At 44.8% G+C, this 21,141-nt stretch overlaps 2 protein-coding genes across 7 annotated transcripts in view; one reads left to right on the top strand and one right to left on the bottom strand.

Annotated features, from left to right (window-relative positions):
- The window catches only part of PPARA (peroxisome proliferator activated receptor alpha), a 33,276-nt gene extending 15,203 nt beyond the window's left edge, over positions 1–18,073 (top strand). The window contains exons 5-6 of one of the 2 annotated variants that reach the window (XM_072596595.1): positions 5,655–6,102; positions 8,582–18,073. In XM_072596595.1, the coding sequence (XP_072452696.1) occupies positions 5,655–6,102; positions 8,582–8,829 (696 nt within the window). In that variant the 3' untranslated portion in view covers positions 8,830–18,073. Of the gene's footprint in view, positions 1–5,654; positions 6,103–8,576 lie in introns of both variants that reach the window. The other variant, XM_072596596.1, reaches the window with a different exon arrangement.
- The window catches only part of CDPF1 (cysteine rich DPF motif domain containing 1), a 47,997-nt gene that overhangs the window by 8,864 nt on the left and 17,992 nt on the right, over positions 1–21,141 (bottom strand). For 3 of the 5 annotated variants that reach the window (XM_072596598.1, XM_072596597.1, XM_072596599.1), the window contains one exon: positions 16,067–19,368. The exons of the other annotated variants lie outside the window; for them this stretch is intronic. In XM_072596598.1, coding sequence (XP_072452699.1) covers positions 19,222–19,368 — 147 coding nt within the window. In that variant the 3' untranslated portion in view covers positions 16,067–19,221. Of the gene's footprint in view, positions 1–16,066; positions 19,369–21,141 lie in introns of those variants that run through there. 5 annotated transcript variants of the gene reach the window in all.

Genomic DNA, 21,141 nt, shown 5'->3' with positions numbered 1-21,141 from the left:
GCAGAGGAAGCACCTCCCAGTCAAGAGTGCAGAGGGGGCAGGGGGTCTTTGCTATGAAGCAGCCCCTGGGGAGGTCATCTACCCATCTCTGGTACCCTTCAGTCCTCCTGCTTTCCTAAAAAGTCCCAGTTTAACACTTGCCCATCTCCAAGTCTACCTCACCTGCCCTGCTGTCCAATTTTCTCAGAGGTCCCTGATGCTGGCTCAGCATCACATCCACTAATGATTTGGCCTGGTGCCTTCTACACTGAGCTGTTAGGAACAGGGTGGCCTCATACCAACTTGAAGTCGGGTAGACAGACATTTGAACTCTCCCACTGACCTGTTAACTATGGGACCACTGGCACAACTGAGCCTCAGTTTCCTCATCTGTAAAGCAGGGAATCACAGTTGTGGTACCTACCTCACCAAGTTGTTACATGGCTCCCATGAGAGAAAAGATCCAAAGTTCTTGCAATAAATTACCTACTGACCTACTCCGCATGCCTGTGAAACAAGGAAACATATAAGGAGAGAGGGAAACATATAAGGAGAGAGGAGATCGAGCATAGAGACTAAGTTAAAGAGAAGTTCCCTATGGAGGAGTCAAGTTTCTCTTTTGTGAGAGATTTTGTGCTGATCACATTGAATTATGGGAAACCTCAGGGCCTCCAAGAAGAGATCCAGACTCACTCAGATATCACCCAACAGTCCACACAGGAAAAATTCAGTAGTGAAAACTGTCTAGTATCCGGATAAGGACACTAGAGGACACTTACTGGGTGTGTGTCATGGAGCCTTGGGCAGCCAATCTGCAGAAGCGTATGGATGGACGCCATAGAAAAATGTTTTTAAAGTGTGAAATAAAATGCATTAGGATCACACAGGAAACTGATTATACTGAAATGCAGTTAGCAAAATATTTTTATTTAAATATTCTATTTTATCCAATTACATATAAAAACAATTTGTAGCAGCTATCTTTAAAAATTTTGAGTTCCAAATTCTGTCCCTCCCCCCCTCAATAAGAAGGCAAGCAATTTGATGTTTTACATGTGCAATCATGTAAAACATTTACATTAGTCATGCTGTGAAAGAAAACAGATGAAAAGAAAGAAAGAAAAAGAAAGAAAGCAGAAAGGAAGGAAGGAAGGGAGGGAGGGAGGGAGGGAGGGAGGAAGGAAGGAAGGAAGGAAGGAAGGAAGGAAGGAAGGAAGGAAGGAAGGAAGGAAGGAAGGAAGGAAGGGAGGGAGGAAGGAAGGAAGGAAGTTTAAAATAGTCGGCTTCGATCTGCATTCAGATTCCATCAGTTCTTTTTCTGGAGGTGGAGAATATTTTTCATCCTAAGTCCTTCAGAATTGTCTTGGATCATTATATTGCTGAGAACAGCTAAGACATTTACAATTGGTCATCCCAGTGTTTCTGTTACTGTACACGATGTTTTCCTGATTCTGCTCAATTCATTTTGCATCAGTTCATGTAAGTCTTTCCAAGTTTCTCTGAAACCATCTTGCTTGTCATTGCCTAATAGGCCAATAGTATTCCTTCATAGTCACATACTACAACCTGTTTAACCATTCCCCAGTTGATGGACATCCCCTCAATTTCCAATTCTTTGCCACCACAAAGAGAGCTGCTATAAATATTTTTGTATATGTGGGTCCTTTTCCTTTTGTTTTAATGTCTTTGGGATACACACCTAATAGTACTATTGCTAGATCAGAGGGGTATGCACAGTTTGATAGCCTTTTGGACATAGTTCCAAATCGCTTTCCAGAATGGTTGCATCAGTTCACAACTCCACCAACACTGCATCAGTGTCCCAATTTTCCCATACCCCTCCAACATTTGTCATATTCCTTTTCTGTCATATTAGGCAATCTAATGAATGTGAGGTGGTCCCTCAGAGTTTTTTTAATTTGCATTTCTCTAATCAATGATTTAGAGCACTTTTTTTATATGGCTGTAGATAGCTTTGATTTCTTCATCTGAAAACTGACTGTTCATATCCTTTGACTATTTACCAATTTGGGAATGACTTATATTCTGATAAATTTGACTCCATTCTCTATGTGTTTGACAAGTGAGGCCTTTATCAGAGAAACTTACTATAAGATGCTTTCACACATCACAGTTTTCACAGTTATGTATTTCCCTCCATCCTGTTTTTCCCTTTATCCTCTCTCTGTCTCTGTCTCTGTCTCTGTCTCTGTCTCTGTCTCTGTCTCTGTCTCTCTCTCTCTCTCTCTCTCTCTCTCTCTCTCTCTCTCTCTCTCTCTCTCTCTCTCTCTCTCCCCTTTTACCTTATCCCTCCTCAAAATTGTTTTGCTTCTGACCTCCCCCAGTCTGCCTCCCACTTCTCTTATTCTGTATCCCCTTCCCCTCTTACTTTCCTATAGGGTAAGGTAGATTTGTATACCCAACTGAGTGTGCATGTTATTCTGTCTTTGAGCCAATTCTGATGAGAGTAATGTTCAAGCATTGAACCCCCCCCACTCCCATCCCACCATCTTCCCTCTACTGTACAAGCTCTTTTGTAACTCTTTTATGTGGGACAATCTATCCCATTCTACCTCTCCCTTCCCCCTTCTCTCAGTACATTCTTCTTTCTGACCCCTTAATTTTATTTTTTTAGATATCGTTCCATCACAGCCAATTCATATCTGTGCCTTCTGTCTATACATAATCTTTCTAACTGCCATAATAATGATTAACTTTTTAAGAGTTACAAGTATCACCTTCACCTGTAGGAATGCAGACAGTTTAACCTTATTAAGTCAATTATGATCTCTCTTTCTTGTTTACCTAAAAATGCTTCTCTAAAATCTTGAATTTGAAAGTCAAATTTTCTATTCAGCTCTGTTTTTTTCACCAGAAATGTTTGAAAATCCTCTATTTCAATTGAATGTCCTTTTCTTCCCCCTGAAGCATTATACTCAGTTTTGCTGGGTAAATGATTCTTGGTTATAATCCTAGCTTCTTCAGAATATTATATTCCAAACCCTCTGATCCCTTAATGTAGATGCTGCTAAATCTTGGGTTATCCTGAATGTTGCTCCACAATATTTGAATTATTTCTTTCTGGCTGCTTGCAATATTTTCTCCTTGATCTGGGAGCTCTGGAATTTGGCTATAATATTCCTGGCAATTTTCATTTTGGGGTCTTTTTCAGGAGGTGATTGGTGGATTCTTCCAATTTCTATTTTATCCTCTGGTTAAAATTGGGGCAGTTTTCCGTCATAATTTCTTGGAAAAGGATGTCATCCTTTTTATTTTTTAATCATGGCTTTCATGTAGTCTGGTAATTCTTAAATTATATTACTTTGATCTATTTTCCAGGTCAGTTGTTTTTCCAATGAGATAGTTCACATTTTCTTCAATTTTTTTCATTCTTTTGGTTTTGTTTTATTGTTTCTTGGTATCTCATGCAGTCCAATTTGCCCAATACTAATTTTTAAGGAATTATTTTCTTCAAAGAGTTTCTGTACCACCCTTTTTATTTGGCGAATTCTACTTTTTAAGGAGTTCTTTCTTTGGTTATTGTTTGTAATTCTTTCTCCATTTGGCAAATTCCGCATTTTAAGGAGCTCTCTTTAGTGCATTTTTGTACTTTTTTTTTTTTTTTGCCATTTGGCCCATTCTGTTTTTTTAAGGTGTTTTTTCTTCAAGTGTGTGTGTGTGCGCATGGGGGGGGGGGATGAATGGGTGTGCCTCTTTCATTACTCTCTTTTCATGATTTTCTTGCACCACAATCATTTATTTTCCTCTACTTTTCTTTTCCTCTCTCATTTATTTTTGAACTTCTTTATGGACTCTTCCAGAAATTCTCTTTGAGTCTGAGATCAATTCACTTTTTATTTGAAGCTTTGGGTATAACTTTTATGACTTTGTTGTCTTCTTTTGAGTTTGTGTTCTGTCCTATCACCATAGTAACTTTCTATGGTCAGATTCTTTTTTGTTATTTGCTCATTTTTTTCCAGCCTATTTGTTGACTTTTAACTTTATGTTGAAGTTGGACTCTGCTCCTTTAGGTTTTCTGTGTGGCTGTTTTCAGAGATAGTTTTGGAGGTCTTTAAGTTTTTGGTTCTTCCAAGATGGTATGATCCAAGGAGAAGCATGGTCACTGATCTCCTGGCCTGTGCTCTGGTCTGTGAATGACCATAAGCACTCTCTTCTGCCCTGCAACTGTGACCAAGGTCCCTACTCTTCTAGAGCCACATGCTGTGGTGTGCTAGTGCTCCTCCTCATTCTGGTACTGTGCCCAGGAATCACATATGGACAATGCAACAGAGCCCTACACCCAGTTCTGGCGAAAGGTCCCCTGTAATCTTCTAACCAGCTATCCAACTCCCTTACTGTCTGTGGGCTGAGAGCTCCACGGTTGCTGCTACTGATTCAGTCACCCCTCAGGCTTACTGTTGGCTTGTTGGGGCTCGGCCTTTGAGGAAGTGCACTCCATTCTCACCCCACTTTTCTTGCCCTTTTCTTGCCAACCTTTTAAGTTGTCTTGGCTTGGGAAATTGTTTCACTCTGTCCCTTTGTTGGTTCTACCACTCCAGAATGCATTTTGAGGTCTTATTTTAAAGTTGTTTGGAAGGGAATTTGGCAGAGCTCAGGTGAGTCCTTGCCATTACTCTGCCCTCCCAAAATATTTTTTAAAATGGTCCCAGAGCCCAGGTTAAGAACCTCCATGTTAGACAGAAAGCCTATAGGGCTTTTGCTTGAGTGTATATATTTGTGGCAGCAATACAAAAGAGGAGCCTTGGACTCTGGAAGAAAAGAGTAGTCTGGATCACCTTCAGGAAGTTGAAAGGCTTCCCCTAAACTTTCCCTCAAAATAAAGGCCCACTTTTAAATACCAATAGCCTAAGCGGGGCTATCTCTGAAGAATAAAAAATGAAAATCACACAAAAGGGCAAATGGTGAGTGTGGGTGGCTGTTAATACACAGCAGACCTAGAAGAACTAGGGCAAAGGACACCATCAGGGAAATGTCTGAAATAAAAAAGGAAGTAGTTAGGAGGGATAAGAAGACAACCTGAAGGCTCTGTTGATATGCGGATGATTTGGGGACACAGCACAGCACATGATTTGGGGAAGGCCCCCAGCATGTTGGGTGAGCCCTCCGTGGCTAACTAATGGGAACACTTGGATTAGAGTCCCACAGAACAGGCAGACAAGGGAGCTACAGAGTGCAGTGGATAGAATGCTGGAGTGAATTCAAATCCTGCCTCAGATATCAGCTGTGTGACCCTGCTAAGCCACTTTACCTCTGCTTCTGTTTCCTCATCCGTAAAATGGGAATAATAGCACCTAGCTCTAAGGTTGTTGTGAGGATCACATGAGATATTTGTAAACCACTTTGCAAAGACACATAATACAAAGACCTACTTGGATTCATCTTCATGGCGTGGGGGTGATCTTGGGTTCTGATAGTCTCTGTGAAAGGAAGTTTTGGCTCTGGGTAGATCCCACTGAGAAAGACTCTCAGCCCTTGGTGCTTCCTTCCAGTCCACCGAATCATCTTTACGGGCTGGGGGAGGAGACCCTTAAGTGCCCCCCACTGTATCCAGCCATTTCCTCTACAGCTGGGCTTCAGTCAACATGTCACAACTAACTGTGTCAGTACCTGGACAAACCTCTTAAAAACAGTTGTCTTGGTATCTTCTTCCATAGCCTTTTGTCATACATGACATGGAAACCCTGTGCATGGCAGAAAAGACACTAGTGGCCAAGCTGGTGGCCAATGGGATCCAGAACAAGGAGGCAGAGGTCCGGATATTCCACTGCTGCCAATGTACCTCGGTAGAGACTGTCACAGAGCTGACAGAGTTTGCGAAATCAATCCCTGGCTTCGCCAATCTAGACCTGAATGACCAGGTGACTTTGCTAAAGTATGGGGTCTATGAAGCCATATTTGCAATGTTGTCGTCAGTAATGAACAAAGATGGGATGTTAGTAGCCTATGGAAATGGCTTCATAACCCGCGAATTCCTGAAAAGCTTGAGAAAACCGTTCTGTGACATCATGGAACCCAAATTTGATTTTGCAATGAAATTCAACGCCTTGGAACTGGACGACAGCGACATCTCCCTCTTTGTGGCCGCTATAATTTGCTGTGGAGGTGAGTAGTTTTAGAAGTCAGTCTGCGACGATCTTAAATCTTGGGGTGGTACAATGGAAAATATACCATTTTATTTTTTTTAAAAACCTGCCTTGGGAAATTGAAAAAAATGATACTTGATAACCACCAATAGACATTTCCATAAGTACAATTAAAAAGATCATATATAAACTGAATTGTTCACAAGGTTTTTGGTTTTTTTAAGAGCACATTAACCAAAAAACAATTTTTTTACTGTTTGCCTCTGATCTCTTCTCCTGGGTATGTTTTGTCACTGTTTAGTTTTGTTTAGTCTATGCAGACAGGGCTAGGTGACTTGCCCAGGGTCAACCTGCTAGTAAATGTCTGAGGCCAGATCTGAACTCAGGGAGATGTCTTCCTGAAGCGCCTCCCAGCAGCCCCCAACAATAACAAAGGCCTGTGTTTTAGCCTGACTTCATTCTACAGAATTGTAAAGTCTTTCTGTTCTTACTTTCACATGAATTGTGATGTCTACAGCACAATGATGTTCCCGTCTTGCCATGTCACATTGGATTGAGCCATTTCAAACCATACCTCCCTCGACTGCCCCAGAAGCTCCTGGAGGGCAGGCCCTGTCTTTGCTTTGCATGGGACTGAGCCATTCTTTCTTCCCCCATTCATGCATAAGTGCACCCCCTAGTCCTTTCCCATTGTTTTGCTATCATGAATAAAGTGCTATGGTATAACAGATGCAGATAGGTGTAACATCCTTGGGTAGGGGTGGGGAATGCAGAGTCCTGGTAATGGAATCATTGGATCAAAGGGAATATCTATGGGTTAATTTGCTTCTCCCAACCTTACCAGCTCATAACACACCTGTTTGTTGCTCATGGCCCAGCTAACTTGAGCTGCTCTGTCTTTCCCAGTGTAGTGGGTACAATTCGGTTTGGTGTTTGACTTGCATTTCCCTGGTCAGAGCAGTCATTCAGATGGTCCCTAAGGATTGTTCTTGGAGAACACGTGAGCCCATGCTCTTGTCATCGTTCCTTGCAGAGTGGCGCTCTCGTCATTCGAACAGAATGGTTTGGGGCAAAGCCGTTTCTCTCCTTAGATGTGCTTTCTGCTGCTAACAACAGTGGGAGACGATAATTCTGCAGGAGATAAATATGGGCCTCCCTGCCCAGCAGGGAAGTTGGCTATCCTTCACCAAATGTTTGGCTCGCTCATACACCTTAAAATAGAGCTGCTGCAGAAGGCCAGCAGAGGCTGTCCCCAGAGGAACTCTGTAGAGAACGACAGGAGAGGTCGTTTCTGCCAGGACGATTGGGCTGACCTTTTCTAGCCCTTCAGGAGATGGAAAAGCTGAGGATCCCATCACTCTTCCTTAAGGGAGTCCCAAGTGGTAGAATCCTCTCCTCCCCTGCCCCAGTTATTAGGCCTGGATCAGACATCCTGAGAGAAGCTAGGGCATGGCAGCAACACAGTTGAGGCCACTCCCATGCTTGGAATGCTCTCCGACCTCATTTCTGCCTCCTACAATTCCTTGCTTCCCTCCTCACTATTCAGGCAACCCCTTCTTCATGAGGCCCTTCCTGCTCCCCCATACATTCCCCCCCAAATTCACTGGGTATTTCATTTGTAAATAAATTCATTTGTGTTTGTGTTGTCTTAGAGTGGGAGCCCTTCGAGGGTAGCAGCTGTTTCATCTTTATCTTTTCATCCTCAACACTAAGCACTGGTTTTAACACTGAGGTGGCTGAGTGATTACTTCCATGGTTGAGGACTATAAAACACTGAATTAGTGATGTACCTTTTTAAAAGGCAATATCTCACTTTTGTGTAATGCTTTATTATTTATAGACTATAAACAATATACTTTCCCTTGCAAAAGTCCGGCTGTAGGCTGTGCAAAGACCTGTAATAAGACTCAGTAATTGAGACTTCCTAGGTCCCACAAATGGTGTCAGATTGAGGATCAGACCACTGTCTCCTGATGCCAACTCATGCTCCTTTTTGCTGTGCTCTGTAGAGAATATAGACATATTCTCCACACCTCAACCTAACTTATCTGTGCTCTAGGGACAGCACCAGGTACTAGGAAGAACGCCAGATCTAGAACCAGTCTCAGACCTAGGTGTGAGTCCTGGTTCTGCTAGCTGTGTGGGGATCCAGCAGGCCCTCAGAGCTTCACTCCTTCCTACACATCCCAGCTCTCAATGCTTTTCCCAACCCATGATGACTGATTTTGCTGTTGACTATCATTTCTTTCTCCTTTTTAAAAAAAATATTACTTTCAATTTTGTTGGATCAGTGACTCAGTAGATCAAGTGCAGCGAAATGCATATTCTTCAGAATTGTTCTGCACAGATCTAAGTATGAGCTGGTGCCACTTTAAAGATGTGAATCTTTAGGTTTTGACTACTAAGGAGGTTGTTGTTTTTCATTCCTACGTGGAGCCCAGGTGGGCCTGGGGCTGCTCACTGGATCTAAAGATGCCTCTTTTTCCTTCTGAGACTAGATCGGCCAGGCCTCTTGAACGTGGGACACATTGAGAGAATGCAAGAGAGTATTGTGCATGTGCTCCAGCTTCACCTGCAGAGCAACCATCCTGATGACATCTTCCTTTTCCCCAAGCTGCTTCAGAAGATGGCAGACCTTCGGCAGCTGGTCACAGAGCATGCTCAGCTGGTGCAAGTCATCAAAAAGACTGAATCTGATGCCGCCCTGCATCCTTTGCTGCAAGAAATCTACAGGGATATGTATTAAATTTTTAGGTTTTTTTTTTTAAAGACAGAACTTTTTCCAGAATATTTAAAGCCAACAGAAATATTAATGATAGATGGGAGCAAAAAGACTTTGCACAAATGTCAGCTGTGTTTTAATCCTAGAACATGGAAATCACTCATGATCTAGACAGCTGGAGTACCACATTTCTATTGGTTTTTGAAACAGTTTCAGAGAGTTTGTCAGGTGTCCAGTGATGGATGGTCTTGGATGATGAGAGTCAGGGTAGAATTGGGGGGTTCTGTCTGACTCTGCTGAGGCCCATGATTCTGATCAATGCAGATTTATTCATATTATGTGATTTAGTATTTGGTTAATTGGTCACTTCATCCTAAGGACTCAATCAGTTCTGCTCATCACCTTGGGTTCTCCTACTCATTCTGTGCTCGTCTAGGTAACCATGGAGCCTTCCTGATAATGCCCTCAAGTCATAACTGGAGAGGTCCGAACACAAGGGTTGAGGTGCTTAACAAGCAGCAAAGGATTTCTTAGAAAGATTTCACTTCCATGAGGATTTCGATGAGGTTCTTGGCACTTTTCTAATTAAGATCTTCTCAAAAGGCTTTTTTAAAAAATTAGACAGTCAAAAATCCACAGTTTGCACTAGGCATTCACATTTACAGTTGTTGAGAGTGTACCAAGACAACTGATCTCAGATTTATGCAGCAGACTCCACAACAGTTTCTCCAAGCCAACACAGAAAGTGCTGGTTTGCAGAATCTAGAAGGATTTCAGTGCTTAACATCACAAATTGGGTGATAGCTGAATCAGAGAATCTGACTAGAAAGGACCTCATTATCTCATTGGGCCTTTTTCATCTTACAGTTGGCAAATGGAAACTCTTGGAAGGGGCCCCCCTGCCTGCCCATTCAGGGTCACTCAGTCTTCCTCATGGAATCCAGCCAACACATCACACTCTTGTCTTGTTCTTCCCCCCTGGGCTTTCTGCCTTCTGTCCTGGTCACATCTCTCCTCAACAATGCTTGTTTGGGATTGCCAGGTCTTGTGAACCAGTCCTCCTGCTCCTCTTGAATCTTTCTCCCATCTCTGGATCCATCAGTACAAACTGCCTCTTTCCCCAGAGGTGAACCAGCATGATCTGAACTCAACTGACCATGGCATACACCCAGGGATTCATTCTGAACATCCTATCCACCCTTTCTCTTCTTTTCCCTTGTCTGCATTTTATTAAGGGGGCTCCTTTGATCCTTTTTTCTATGACTTTTTAACCTTTTTTTCCATAGCAAACTCCCTAGTAGAGAAAATTAAGCCAGTCAGATTTAGCATGCCAGGATACTGAGTGGCCTGGCCGTCTTACCTTAGGGGCATACACTTCACTAACAGAAATGACCTGGGGAAACATGGAGATTCTTCAGAATAGACAGTGGCTTCTGCTTTACTCTCCAGGTTTAACAGCATCGGGGTTATTCAGTGAGCCTCCTTTTATTTACCCATGTCAAACTATTTCCAGGGTTACTGTTTCCAGCAGCAGCAGAAATGTTGGTCACATCCTACATTTCTGTCCAGTTCTTCACATTGGGGATTATCCACCTAAAACACGTTGTCTTCTCCTATAGTAGATAAAGAGCCCCCAGAGCATCCTATGAGCAATGGCTGTGAATACCAGAATACTACATCTTGTTCATTCAGACTGAGAGACAAAGCACTTTCTTTTCCAAGCAGGAGCACTAGAGCTCCCTGAGGTCTTGATGCTCTTTGGCCAGTGAGCTGGTTGGGCTCCTTGCCCCTCAGCCTATTTTCACTGGTTATATTAGATCCAGAATTTCAGCACTAGAAGTACTGGAGCCTTCATCAATCACTCCCTCATTTCTTGGTGGAGATGGGGTCATGGCATGTCTTATCTTGAGATTGTCAGGAATTCTGCTAAAGAAGAACCTTAATAATATGTTACAAGGAAGAGGAAAAAATGTAAAGGAATGTCTAGCTTAGCATTAGTTCTTGAATTAAACCTAACTTCACAGGGCTGTAAGAGACCTCAGACACCTCCTAATCTAACCCCCTCATTCTACAGAGGAGGAAACTGAGACCCCAAGAGGTTAAGGGACTTGCTGAGGTCACACAAGTGATAAGTGTCAGAGGTGGGATTCACAGTCAAGTCCTTCAGCCCTAGAACCAGCCAATCTCCTTCCCAGGACACTGGGACTGCTGACATCCCAAACCTTTAGCAAGCTCTTGCTCACTCTCAATATGAGACAGGACAGCCATTCATGTCTAGCAACACTAGGCTGAGCACAGGCCCATGCTTCAGACTCTGGAAAGCAAATTATTTCAGTTTGGCCAGCCAGACTCCCAGATGATCTGGCTTGTCTCAGATGACTGTGAACCCTGCAGGTGTGAACTCTAGGTGATAAGGCTGGATATCTGCAGGGTGACTCTGGTGGGCTCTGGTTGGGTCCCAGCAGTGCTGACCATCACATCCTTGGTTCACAGAGGCTTACAGCATCTCAGCACCTACCAATGATCATAAAACATTTGCTCCAAGTCTACATGTATTTAAGTCCTTGGCCACATAAGGTCAAGATTCTAACAGGTTATTTTCTATGTGGGATTATAGTCTCAGGGAGAGCTCAGAGAGTAGGTGGCACATTTAGGGTTAGATGCAGATAAGCAAACTCCCCAGGGAGGGGAATGGACCTGCCTAGATCACATAGCTGGTCCTCCTGACTACCACCCCAATATATCCATGTCATCTTTAGAATGGGAAATCTAGATAACATAAGGGCTGCTCATTGAATTTTCCTTTAAATTCCAAAGAAAATGACCAATAAGCACATTCCTCTGCACAGAAATTGGTCTTGGGGCATCTGTCTCTACCTCTAGCTTACCCTAGCCTGGAAGAGATGACAATTGGCCACAGCCTCAACCCCTCTTCCATGCTGAGTGGACAATGGAACAAACCCCCTGCATCCAGAGGTCTGAGACACAGCAAGTCTCCCATCCCCACAGGACTCCTGGAAGCCACTCACTTCCTGTTCTCCCACCTGCAGGAGCCAGGCACAGGAACAGGGATTATCTTCTCTGCAAGGCTACAAACTTGGTCTCACTCTGAGTCTGATGGTAAAGAGGTCTGAGAACATGCACTCACAACATTGGGAATTAGTGTCTATTCAGAATGGAGACTAAATTCAAAGCCAGGTTCTTCCATTCTGTCTCCATCAGAGTTGGGCTTCCATATCACGTAAAGTCATAAAACTTGGCTTATCATCCCCCTCCTGTTCAATGTTTCCCAGACCTTTATTACAAACCCCTATAGGGGCAAAATGAACATCTCTCTGACCTCACAGTGTAGAGGGAGATGACTGAGATTCTGAGCACCAAAGAGCACATCCATCACTCTCCCTGTTTTTTAAAAAGAGTGTCTGAGAGCTGTTTCTATTGGGTCAAACTCCTTTCCTCTCAGTCAGAATTTGATAAACATATGGTAGCCTCAAAATAGAGAATCTTAAACCTTATTGCTGGGACTGCTGTGGCTAGTGCCCTCAAGTTGATATGGAGCAGAGGGGAGGCTGACTTGCCTGCAGCCCCAGGCTTGGCCTCAAGGGATTCATCCCAGGTGCATGAACACCAAAGACAACCCCGACCTTTTCATGATTTCAGCACGAGAGTTCACACTCTAGTGCAGCCCAATAGTACCTCAGGAGATACTTACAAAGAACTAGTGCCAACAACTACTGTACTGAGGTGCTGAAACTTGATTTCTTTTTTAACAGGGCTGAGAGATGTGAGTAGGCAACCCTCAGTGTAAATGAAAAGGCTAAAACAGCCCCTCCTCCCTAGGCCTGTGTGCTCCTTGCTGCTTGGGAGCAGGTCACTCTGTCCTCTTCTCCCCATATCCATGAGCCTCCCATTAGGCAGAACACTAGGCCAGTCAACAGGGAGAAGCCACGGGCAAGCAGCCAAGCTACAGCTGACAAAGCCAAGGCCCCAAAATAAACCCAAGGAAAAGGGTGAATGGTGAGTTGTCAGGAAAGCAGCAAAGACATGGGAGCAATGACAGGTCGGGGCCACACATTGCCATCAGTGATGGACCGTCTCTGCATGCCCACACACCAGCACTTTGGAAACCAGGCAGCTGTGACCTGGAACTTTCCAGCCAACAAGCAAATCAATAGGAGACTCTTGAGGGGCTGACTAATGGGAAGCAGCAGCGCAGGAGTCCCCACAGGAAGATCCTCCCTACTTTCCATTTTCATCTGATGTACTTTCAGATTGGCATTCACATCAAAGGCTGGTCTTGGCTTCCCAGCCAATGGCAAAGCTCAGTTCTCCATGGGCAGGGCAGCCTGCGCTCTTTCGATGGCTGACTTTCATCTAACCTGGGACGTGATAAGTAATTGGATTCATTACTTAGCTTTTTTCTTTTCCTTTTTTTGCAAAGCACCTTTCTTGTACAATCATCTGAGGGAGGTAGATATGCTAATCTCCACTTTATAGAGAAGGAAGCTAAGGCCAGAGAGAGGTTGGCTGACCTGCTTGGGGTCACCCCAAGGCCTCTCAAACCTCTTTCTCTGTCAACCCCCAGTAGAGAAAAAGCAAACTGGTCACTGTTGGCAGGAACTGCTGAGCACTCATTGTTTTTGTAAACTGTCTGTCAGCAGCAGCATGGTCTCTGGCTCCACTGCCCAAAGGCACCCTGGATAGGGAAGCAGCCACCTGCAGACATTTATTGTTCCCTTTGCAAGTCTCCACATTAATGTGGCCCAGTACCAAGAGCACCAGACCTTGGTTCCAGGTCAGGTTCTAACATTCACTGTAAGCTATATCACCTTCTGAGCCTCAGTTTCCTCCTTTGTAAAAAGGATCTGATGATCATGGGATGGACTGCCTCCCAGAAGGTCTGGAAGGAAAAGTCTTTGTTAAGCACAAAAAGTCAGTTCTAAAGAGGTCATTTGTCTTTTGTATTCTAAACTCACCGGGTTGCCTCTCCACCTGTCCAGATGAAGACTAGGGCAGGAACAAGGGGAAAGAGCTCAGCACTTTCCCTTCACCAGTTACAGGGCAAGAAAGAGGGCAGCCACACCACAAGCCCAGACCCAAAGGATCCATGCCCACACAACAGCTGAGATGACAAACAGCAGTGGCTAACAAGAATGTTCTCCCTCTTTTGTCCATGTTCCCCAGCTACATGCAGCAGCCCCTGATGGGGAAGGCACAGGGGAACAGGGAGGATGGTGGGTTCTGCTCTGGGTCCTCCTTTTTCAGCACCTGTAACCCCAAAGTTGGCTGAAGGAACTCTCCCTTTCAGCTCTAAAGATTTCATCCTACCAGAGACACTCTTCCAGGATGAAGAATTAATCCTTTCATTTGACCAAGTTTCCGGTGAGTTCCTTTTCACAAACTGAATGGCAGGTTTTTATTGAGCCATTCATCCCACAAAGCTTTGGGACTGTCTCCTGATGTGCCCAGAAGGGAGGGAATCCCCCTTGTAAAATATGTAATATGGGTCTAGTCTTGAGTGAATGACACAAAGCCTGTCGGAAGATCAATGTGTGAGACACTACCTGCCAACTATTTCCCAGGGGCTCAGTGCCTCTAGCCATCAGGGAAGTCAAGTATAGTCCTGGAAGCTTCTGGGAATACTGGAAACTTTAGAACCACAGTGGCTTGTTCAGAGTTTTGGGCTTGCTGGGATATTGTCAAAAATCTCACGAGCGAGAAACGGCCAAAGCAGCCAGTAGGCTGGGATTCCAGCCCTGCTCCATCCCCTGCACAGGCGTGAGTCTTCCCCACCTATCAGCTGGGCAATGATGTTCACACTGCTCAGCTTGTAGGATAGTTGTGCCAATGAAACATGCTCTCCATCCTGCAAGGTTGGGGGATGTCTCGGACCAGGGATGCCTTGTAATGTCAGTTCAGAAATGTATGAGGAATGAAGTTTAATATGATTTTTTAAAGATGTGTGTGGGAGGGGGAGTCCATGGAAAATATGCTACTAAGGTTGTTCCAGAAAGATTCAACCTGGAAGCAGCATTAAGCATCAGTTAGCCCAAGCTCATTATTTTACAGATGAGGAAACGGAGGTGAGGGAGGCTGGGTGCCCAAGGTCACGTGGGTGGTGACAGCCGAGCCTCAAATAAGCAGGCCTCCTGACTCCATGCTGCTCTTCTTCCTGCCTTATGCTACCTTCACCATCTCAGCCAGATCCTTTTAAAGAACCTTGCCATCTCTCAGCACTCAGTGACATTTCGATGCTTCCTATGAGTGACATTAGTTTCAAAGGGAATTTTGCAGGGAAGTTGGTGGTTTGGAGTCACCCAAGCCATGTCTTGGAAGTCCTACTGAGACCTGGAGCACTACTGAGTATCTTCACGGTCCATGGTTAACCATCCCCCAACCTTAACAGTTAAATTCACAGTTTCATAGCTGCCTGAAAGAGGAAGGCTCTGTTTGTCTCACTATGTGGAATGAAACCCAACCACCTCCAAACGAAGCAACCCAGCACTGACTCAAGGACACACTGTTTCTTTCTGATGCCCTAGCTGGAGCTCCTGTAAAGGGGTAAAGGGAGAGTCACCCTACTCTCCACCCTCTCTGCCCCCATCTTTAATGTGCCTTTAAAGACTAGATGGTCCTGTGCCTAGAGGGCCACAGGGCCAAGAGATGAAGGGAATGCCAAAATTTGGCAACCCTCTGAGAAGACCTGGGGTCTCCAGGCTCTAGACCCCACTGCTCATGTAAGGGCTGTTCCCCCACGCTTAACTACACAAACCAACTGCTGGAGGGTTTCAGTTCAGTTCTGAAGCACTCAGGGCAAGCTTCTACTAATCATTTCAAAGACAATTTTTCTTTTAAAAAATGGCAGCAGCACTCAGTGAGAGGGCTTTGGAGCATCTGCATGAATGTAAGCATTATGGCTGGATGAATGAACAAACCAATGAAGGGTTCACTTAGGCCAATGTCTACTACACTGCCCTTTGGGGTTCCTTCCAGGCAGATGCTGGGAGCTGTCCATCTCCCAGGCTCTTTCCATGTCTTTGTAATACAGGGATACTGCACTGCTAGAGTAACATTTGGGTCACTTTACAAATCCCATGATGCAAAGGTACGTTAATCAAACAAAATAACATCTGTGACATACACGATAGGCTTTTAAATCTGTGTCTTCTGTGAATTCTTACAATGTCAATAAGGTGCATGGTTTTCTGGAAGATTAGAAATACAAAATGGGTGGAACAAAACAAAGTTCTGGTCATTCTGATTTAAGACATGTCATTTCTTTTTTAATTTTTTTCAGTTAACAGACATTTATTTTCTCTCTTCACCTCCCTTTCTCCCCAAATGGAGAAAAAAAAACAAAACCCTTGTAACAAAAATGCAGTCAAGTAAAACATCCCCACATTGGTCAGGTCCAAAAATGTTTGTCTCATCATGCATATAGAATTCCATCCCCAATCTACCAGGAGATAGATAGCATATTTCAACCTTGGTCCTTTGAAATGGTGGCTGGCCATTGCATTGATCCAAGATTCTAAGTCTTTCAAAGTTGCTCATCTTTATAGTATTGTTACTGTACACAGTGGTCTAGTTCTGATCACTTCCCCCTAAGTCAGTGCAGAAGAGTCTTCAAAGGTTTCTCTGAAGCCATCTTTTTCATTTCTTGGCACACAAGTGTAGTCTATTACATTTATATGCCACAATTTGCTTAGGTACTCACCAGCCAATGGTTTCTAACTCTTCTTTCTTTGATCTTTCTGAGATAAGCTAAGTAAGGGTATTACTGCTGGGCCAGGGGGTGCATTTATAGTGACATTTTAGGCTTTCCAGAATGACTGGACCACTCTCCAACAGGGCATCATTGGACCTGTTTTCCCACAGTCTCTTCAAAATTTGCCATTTGGCTCTTTTGTCAACTTTGCCAATCTTATCAATGTGAGGAGGAACCTTTAAGGTGCATTTCTCTAACCATTAGTGATCTGAAACATTTCTTCATGTAGCTATGAAAGCTCATATTTCTTCCCTTGAGATCTGCCTGTTCATACCCATTTAGCCATCCATCAATTGGGAATTACCTCTTATATCCTTCTAAATTTGAGTCATCAACTCCTGATACATCTTGGAAATAAGACCTTTCTTAGGGAACATTTTATTTCTACTTAGTGACTCAGAATTTATTTTCATCTTTGTCACATTAACTGAAGTTCCTGGCACCTAATAGGCACTTAACCAATGTTTATTGGTCAACTAGACAGGGTAAGACCCGCCATGTCCAATCTCCAGTTTGCAAAAACTAGCTCTTCTTTCTCAGTCAGCTGAACAGCATGCCTCATGTTTGCCTAACAAAGATGACTCTAACACATCTAAGGAAGCTCTCTCTCTCTCACTGCTGCTGTTAATCATCAAGTATTCATACCAAAGAAAGCTGTCACCTTTAGAGGCTGGTTCACTTAAGTGTCTGCACTAAGTCAGTAAGAGGGAAGGCCACAGAATTGTGACTGCAGGCGCCACTCCATCAAGTTGTCAAAAGGCAGTGTGTGTGTCAGTGTCTTGGCCTTTCTTCCGCTGACTCCTACAAATGCCCATGTTTCTCTTCGCTTCCACTAAGCCAGGATCTCCAAGAGGGAGGGTCTCACTGGACCTGGGCAGAAATTGCCAATTTCCAGAGGGCGGTATTCAATTTTGTCTCTTGGTGTGTTTGTGTTTATGTCAAAACTTCTTAGGTGCCTTTACTGCCCTAAAAATGTCACAAAATTTGGCGAAAGCTGTTCATTCATAACACTACTAAATAGGGAGAATTCAAAAGGAGCTGCTACTGATGAAGCTTCCTGTATAATCCCACTAACTCAGGTGAATGTCTCTAGTGTTCTTGCATAACAGCAGGACAGGGATAGAATGGGGCTGAAATGAAACGCTCAGACCTCAGGAAACAGAAAAGCCCTAACTGACAAGTTGCTGTCTGACACTTGGGTAAGGGAGGAGGGAGGGAGAAGGGAGATGGCCTTTTTCTATTCCCAGGGATGGAGCATGGGTGCCTCCTATCTGGCAGAGTAGAAAGAGCCACTTCCAATTTTTTACCTTTTCTTATGAGCTTTCATTCACTAAGAAGGGACTGAACTGAGAGTATCCACTAATGATTTCTAGCTTGACTTTATAGGAACTTATGTTCTGGGGATGTCATACTATAAGACTGATGAATGTAAAGAGCTAATTTCAAGGTACAGTTTGCCTTAAAAGGTTTTTAAGAGAATAAACTATTTTTAAAAGTCAATTGGTGGGTTGTTAGTGACCTGTTCATTTGATGGGATGAAATATTTCCCCCTGGACCACAGACTCTTCTCGAGTCTCTTCTCAAACCAAAGGCTTTCCTTGTTCACCACCTACTGGACAGAGACTGGAATGAAACTCCCTGTAATCCTCAAAGTTCCTTAATTTAGGCAGCTTGCATAAAGCACTTGGGATAACAACATGATGTCAGAATTAAATCTGGTCCCTTTAGGCAAAACCTGTCATTCTCTTTCATTCTAACTTTTAAAAACGGGGCCATTTTAAAACAGGTCAGATCTGATTACAGCATAAACCTCTTAGTAAACCAAAAGACATTCAAGCAAGGCCCTGCCCCTGCTGAGAGGCACAACTGACCCTCAGCACCCCCGTCAATGGGCCTGGGCCTGGCCTAGAGGAAGAAAAGATGAAATCTGGTGATTGTGGAGAGTCTCTGGTACATTTCTGGTGTGCCCTCTCTAGCATGCTGCTGACTTAAGATCGCTACTGGGCCTGAAAAAGCTAAATAAATGAAAATGGGAATAATACAGAGTACATCACAGAAAGTGCTGCCAAGAGGGACAGCACCCTGGACAACTTCTACCCAAATATTGCTGAGAGGTAAAGGAGATTCCCCATCATGAGTGTGAAGGGTTAAGAAGCTGGCTGCAGGAAGCATGGGGCTGAAGCTGGGGGAGAAAGCCTATGCTTGCCTCCCCTGCCAGAGGAAGAGGAGGGGGTGGGTCTCTTGTTGCTCTCATCTGCTCACCCTTCTCTCTCAGCCCCTGTGGATGGATGCCAAAGGCAAGGATTGTCCTGGGCTCCCCTGTTCAGTGGCACTGTGTAGCACTTTTGGACCCAGGATGGCATGGGACTAGGCCAATGGACTACCTCAGGGGCTCACTCTAAAGAAGTCTCTGAATTAGAACTACTCAGATCAACTGAAGCCCAAATTCCCACTGGTTTCCAGAGTTGGAAACAGTGAGCACAGCTAAGATGATAGAAATCCTATAAGGGGGCTTGGCTCCCTTTAGAAGCCACAACAATGGCCAACTGAAGGTCCCCTCAGGTCCTCTGTTCACAGGAACAACTGAGAGAAAAGTGTCGGGACAGCAAGAAGTAGCCAGGGCCTCTGTTCCTGCCAGAATCTCATGTTCAGGGCCTCGAATCAAGCTTCCTAGAGGCAGCTCTGGACAGAGAGTGTCTCTTCTCCACATCTTGCTGTATCTCCTGAGGGAAAGCACTGAGATTCTCACGAACACAGGGGAGGCAAAATCTTTTCGAGTAGAATAAGCTACACTCCTGAAATGGGAGAGAAAGGTGAGACTGTCACAGACTTCTTTGAGTGCTGCTGTCTTACAGCCATTAACGCCTCAAGAACTTCAAGGGCAGCTGCTTTAGCCTGGCAGGCCAGCCTGGCTCCTCTCCCTCCCCCTCTCCCCTCACAATTCTCAGTGACCACTCTTGCAACACCATGGCTGCCTTCTACACCCTGCTAATTCCCCTCCTTCCCCCCATCCTCCCAAGCCCCATCTCCTCATGCTCTAGGACAGAGGCCAAGACCAAGCAGAAACTGCAGGAGATTCAGGAGACACAGAAACAGGCTGATGAGTCAAAGGAACACACACTGCTGAAGTAAAGTCCCAAGCACAAGGACTGTGGTCGAGGGGACACCAGCCTGCCCTGGGTTTCTCCAAAGGGCATCAGATCTCTCTTCTATCCCAGGCTCTGTGACTCCCTAGCCTACGCCCTCCACTCTCCCATCCCTAACACCCAGATTCCTAAGATTCAGGGCTGGGGGGGCGTGACCTGCTAGGTCACTGACTCCAGGGTTCTTCACCTTGCTTGAAGCCCTTGGCAATCAGTGTGGTGAAGCCCAGCAACTCCTCAGCTCATGTTTTTAATTAAGGAGATGTTCAAAGTCAGAGGGGAATGAAAACAAAGAATTTTTCTCATCCGACTTCACGGATGCCACAGACCCCCATGGACCTCAGGTGAAAAAACCCTTATCAAATCCAGCCTCACTCTACAAATGAGGAAACCGAGGCCCAGAAAGACCAGTGACTTGTCCAAAGCCCCACAGATGAGCCACCTGATTCTCTGGCTCCAATTTCCAAGCACTCTCCTGTTCTGAGTGATGATGACAAACTGAAATATATCCTGAGGGTGATCTGAGTAGTGAAAGGACTGAAAACATCATCATAGGAGCAACAAATGAGAGACATGACGCATTTAATCTGAAGGTCAGGTGGAGGTCTGGACCCCAGGTCAAAGGTGGCTGAGAGATTTCCACCCAGTGCAACAAGAGCATCTGGCCATTCAGAAGAATGAAATGGGCTGCCTGGGGAGGTGGTGAGCTCCTCCACCCCAACAGTCCCAAGAGGAAGCCAGCCGCCTGGCTGTGGACGAGCTGTCTCCAGGCTGGCCAAGACAGCCAGCCAGTTGAGGCACCATCACAACCCGGCCCTGCCCAGTTCCCCACCTGGCCAGGTCTGCCCTTTTCTGCTCTATCACCACTATCTACCCTGCTCCAGCAAGGACAAAGGGAAACAAAGCTGCATCCTCTCATACCTTCAACTAACAAACAGAGACATCTTCCACGGTCCCGGGACAGCTATTTGTCCCATCCCAGCTTCTCATGGTCCAGGTGATGGTGTCAGGAGGTTTTTCTCCCCATAGCTGATACTAAAGGCCTTTTTCCCTGCCTAAAGCTTGGTGGGAAATAAGAGTAGAGCTGAGCATCCTTACCAGCACACCCTACCCACTCACCCCTGAACAATCCTCATGAAACAACCTGTCCATCTCAGGGCCCTCTCTCCAAAGGAGCTCCTAATGATTCCCCAGGTGTTACCCTGCCATCCCACTGGCAGGCACCTTCCCCTACCACACCTGGCCAGCACTCATCAATCTCCACCTAAAAATCTTCTAAAACCTGCTCCCTTTCTCCCACAGTTGACCTTTGGGGATCTGGCAAATGTGAAGATTGTGACCATGTGCCCCCAGACCCCACCGCCCCTGGGTTGCTGGTGTCTAGTTCTACCAATCACTTTTTGTTTGGTTTGTTCCAAAGTCCTC

This window comes from Notamacropus eugenii, chromosome 3, assembly GCF_028372415.1.
Source record: "Notamacropus eugenii isolate mMacEug1 chromosome 3, mMacEug1.pri_v2, whole genome shotgun sequence".
Taxonomy (NCBI): Eukaryota; Metazoa; Chordata; class Mammalia; order Diprotodontia; family Macropodidae; genus Notamacropus; species Notamacropus eugenii.
Note: the sequence above shows the minus strand (reverse complement) of the source record. Positions and strands in the feature narration are given on the sequence as shown.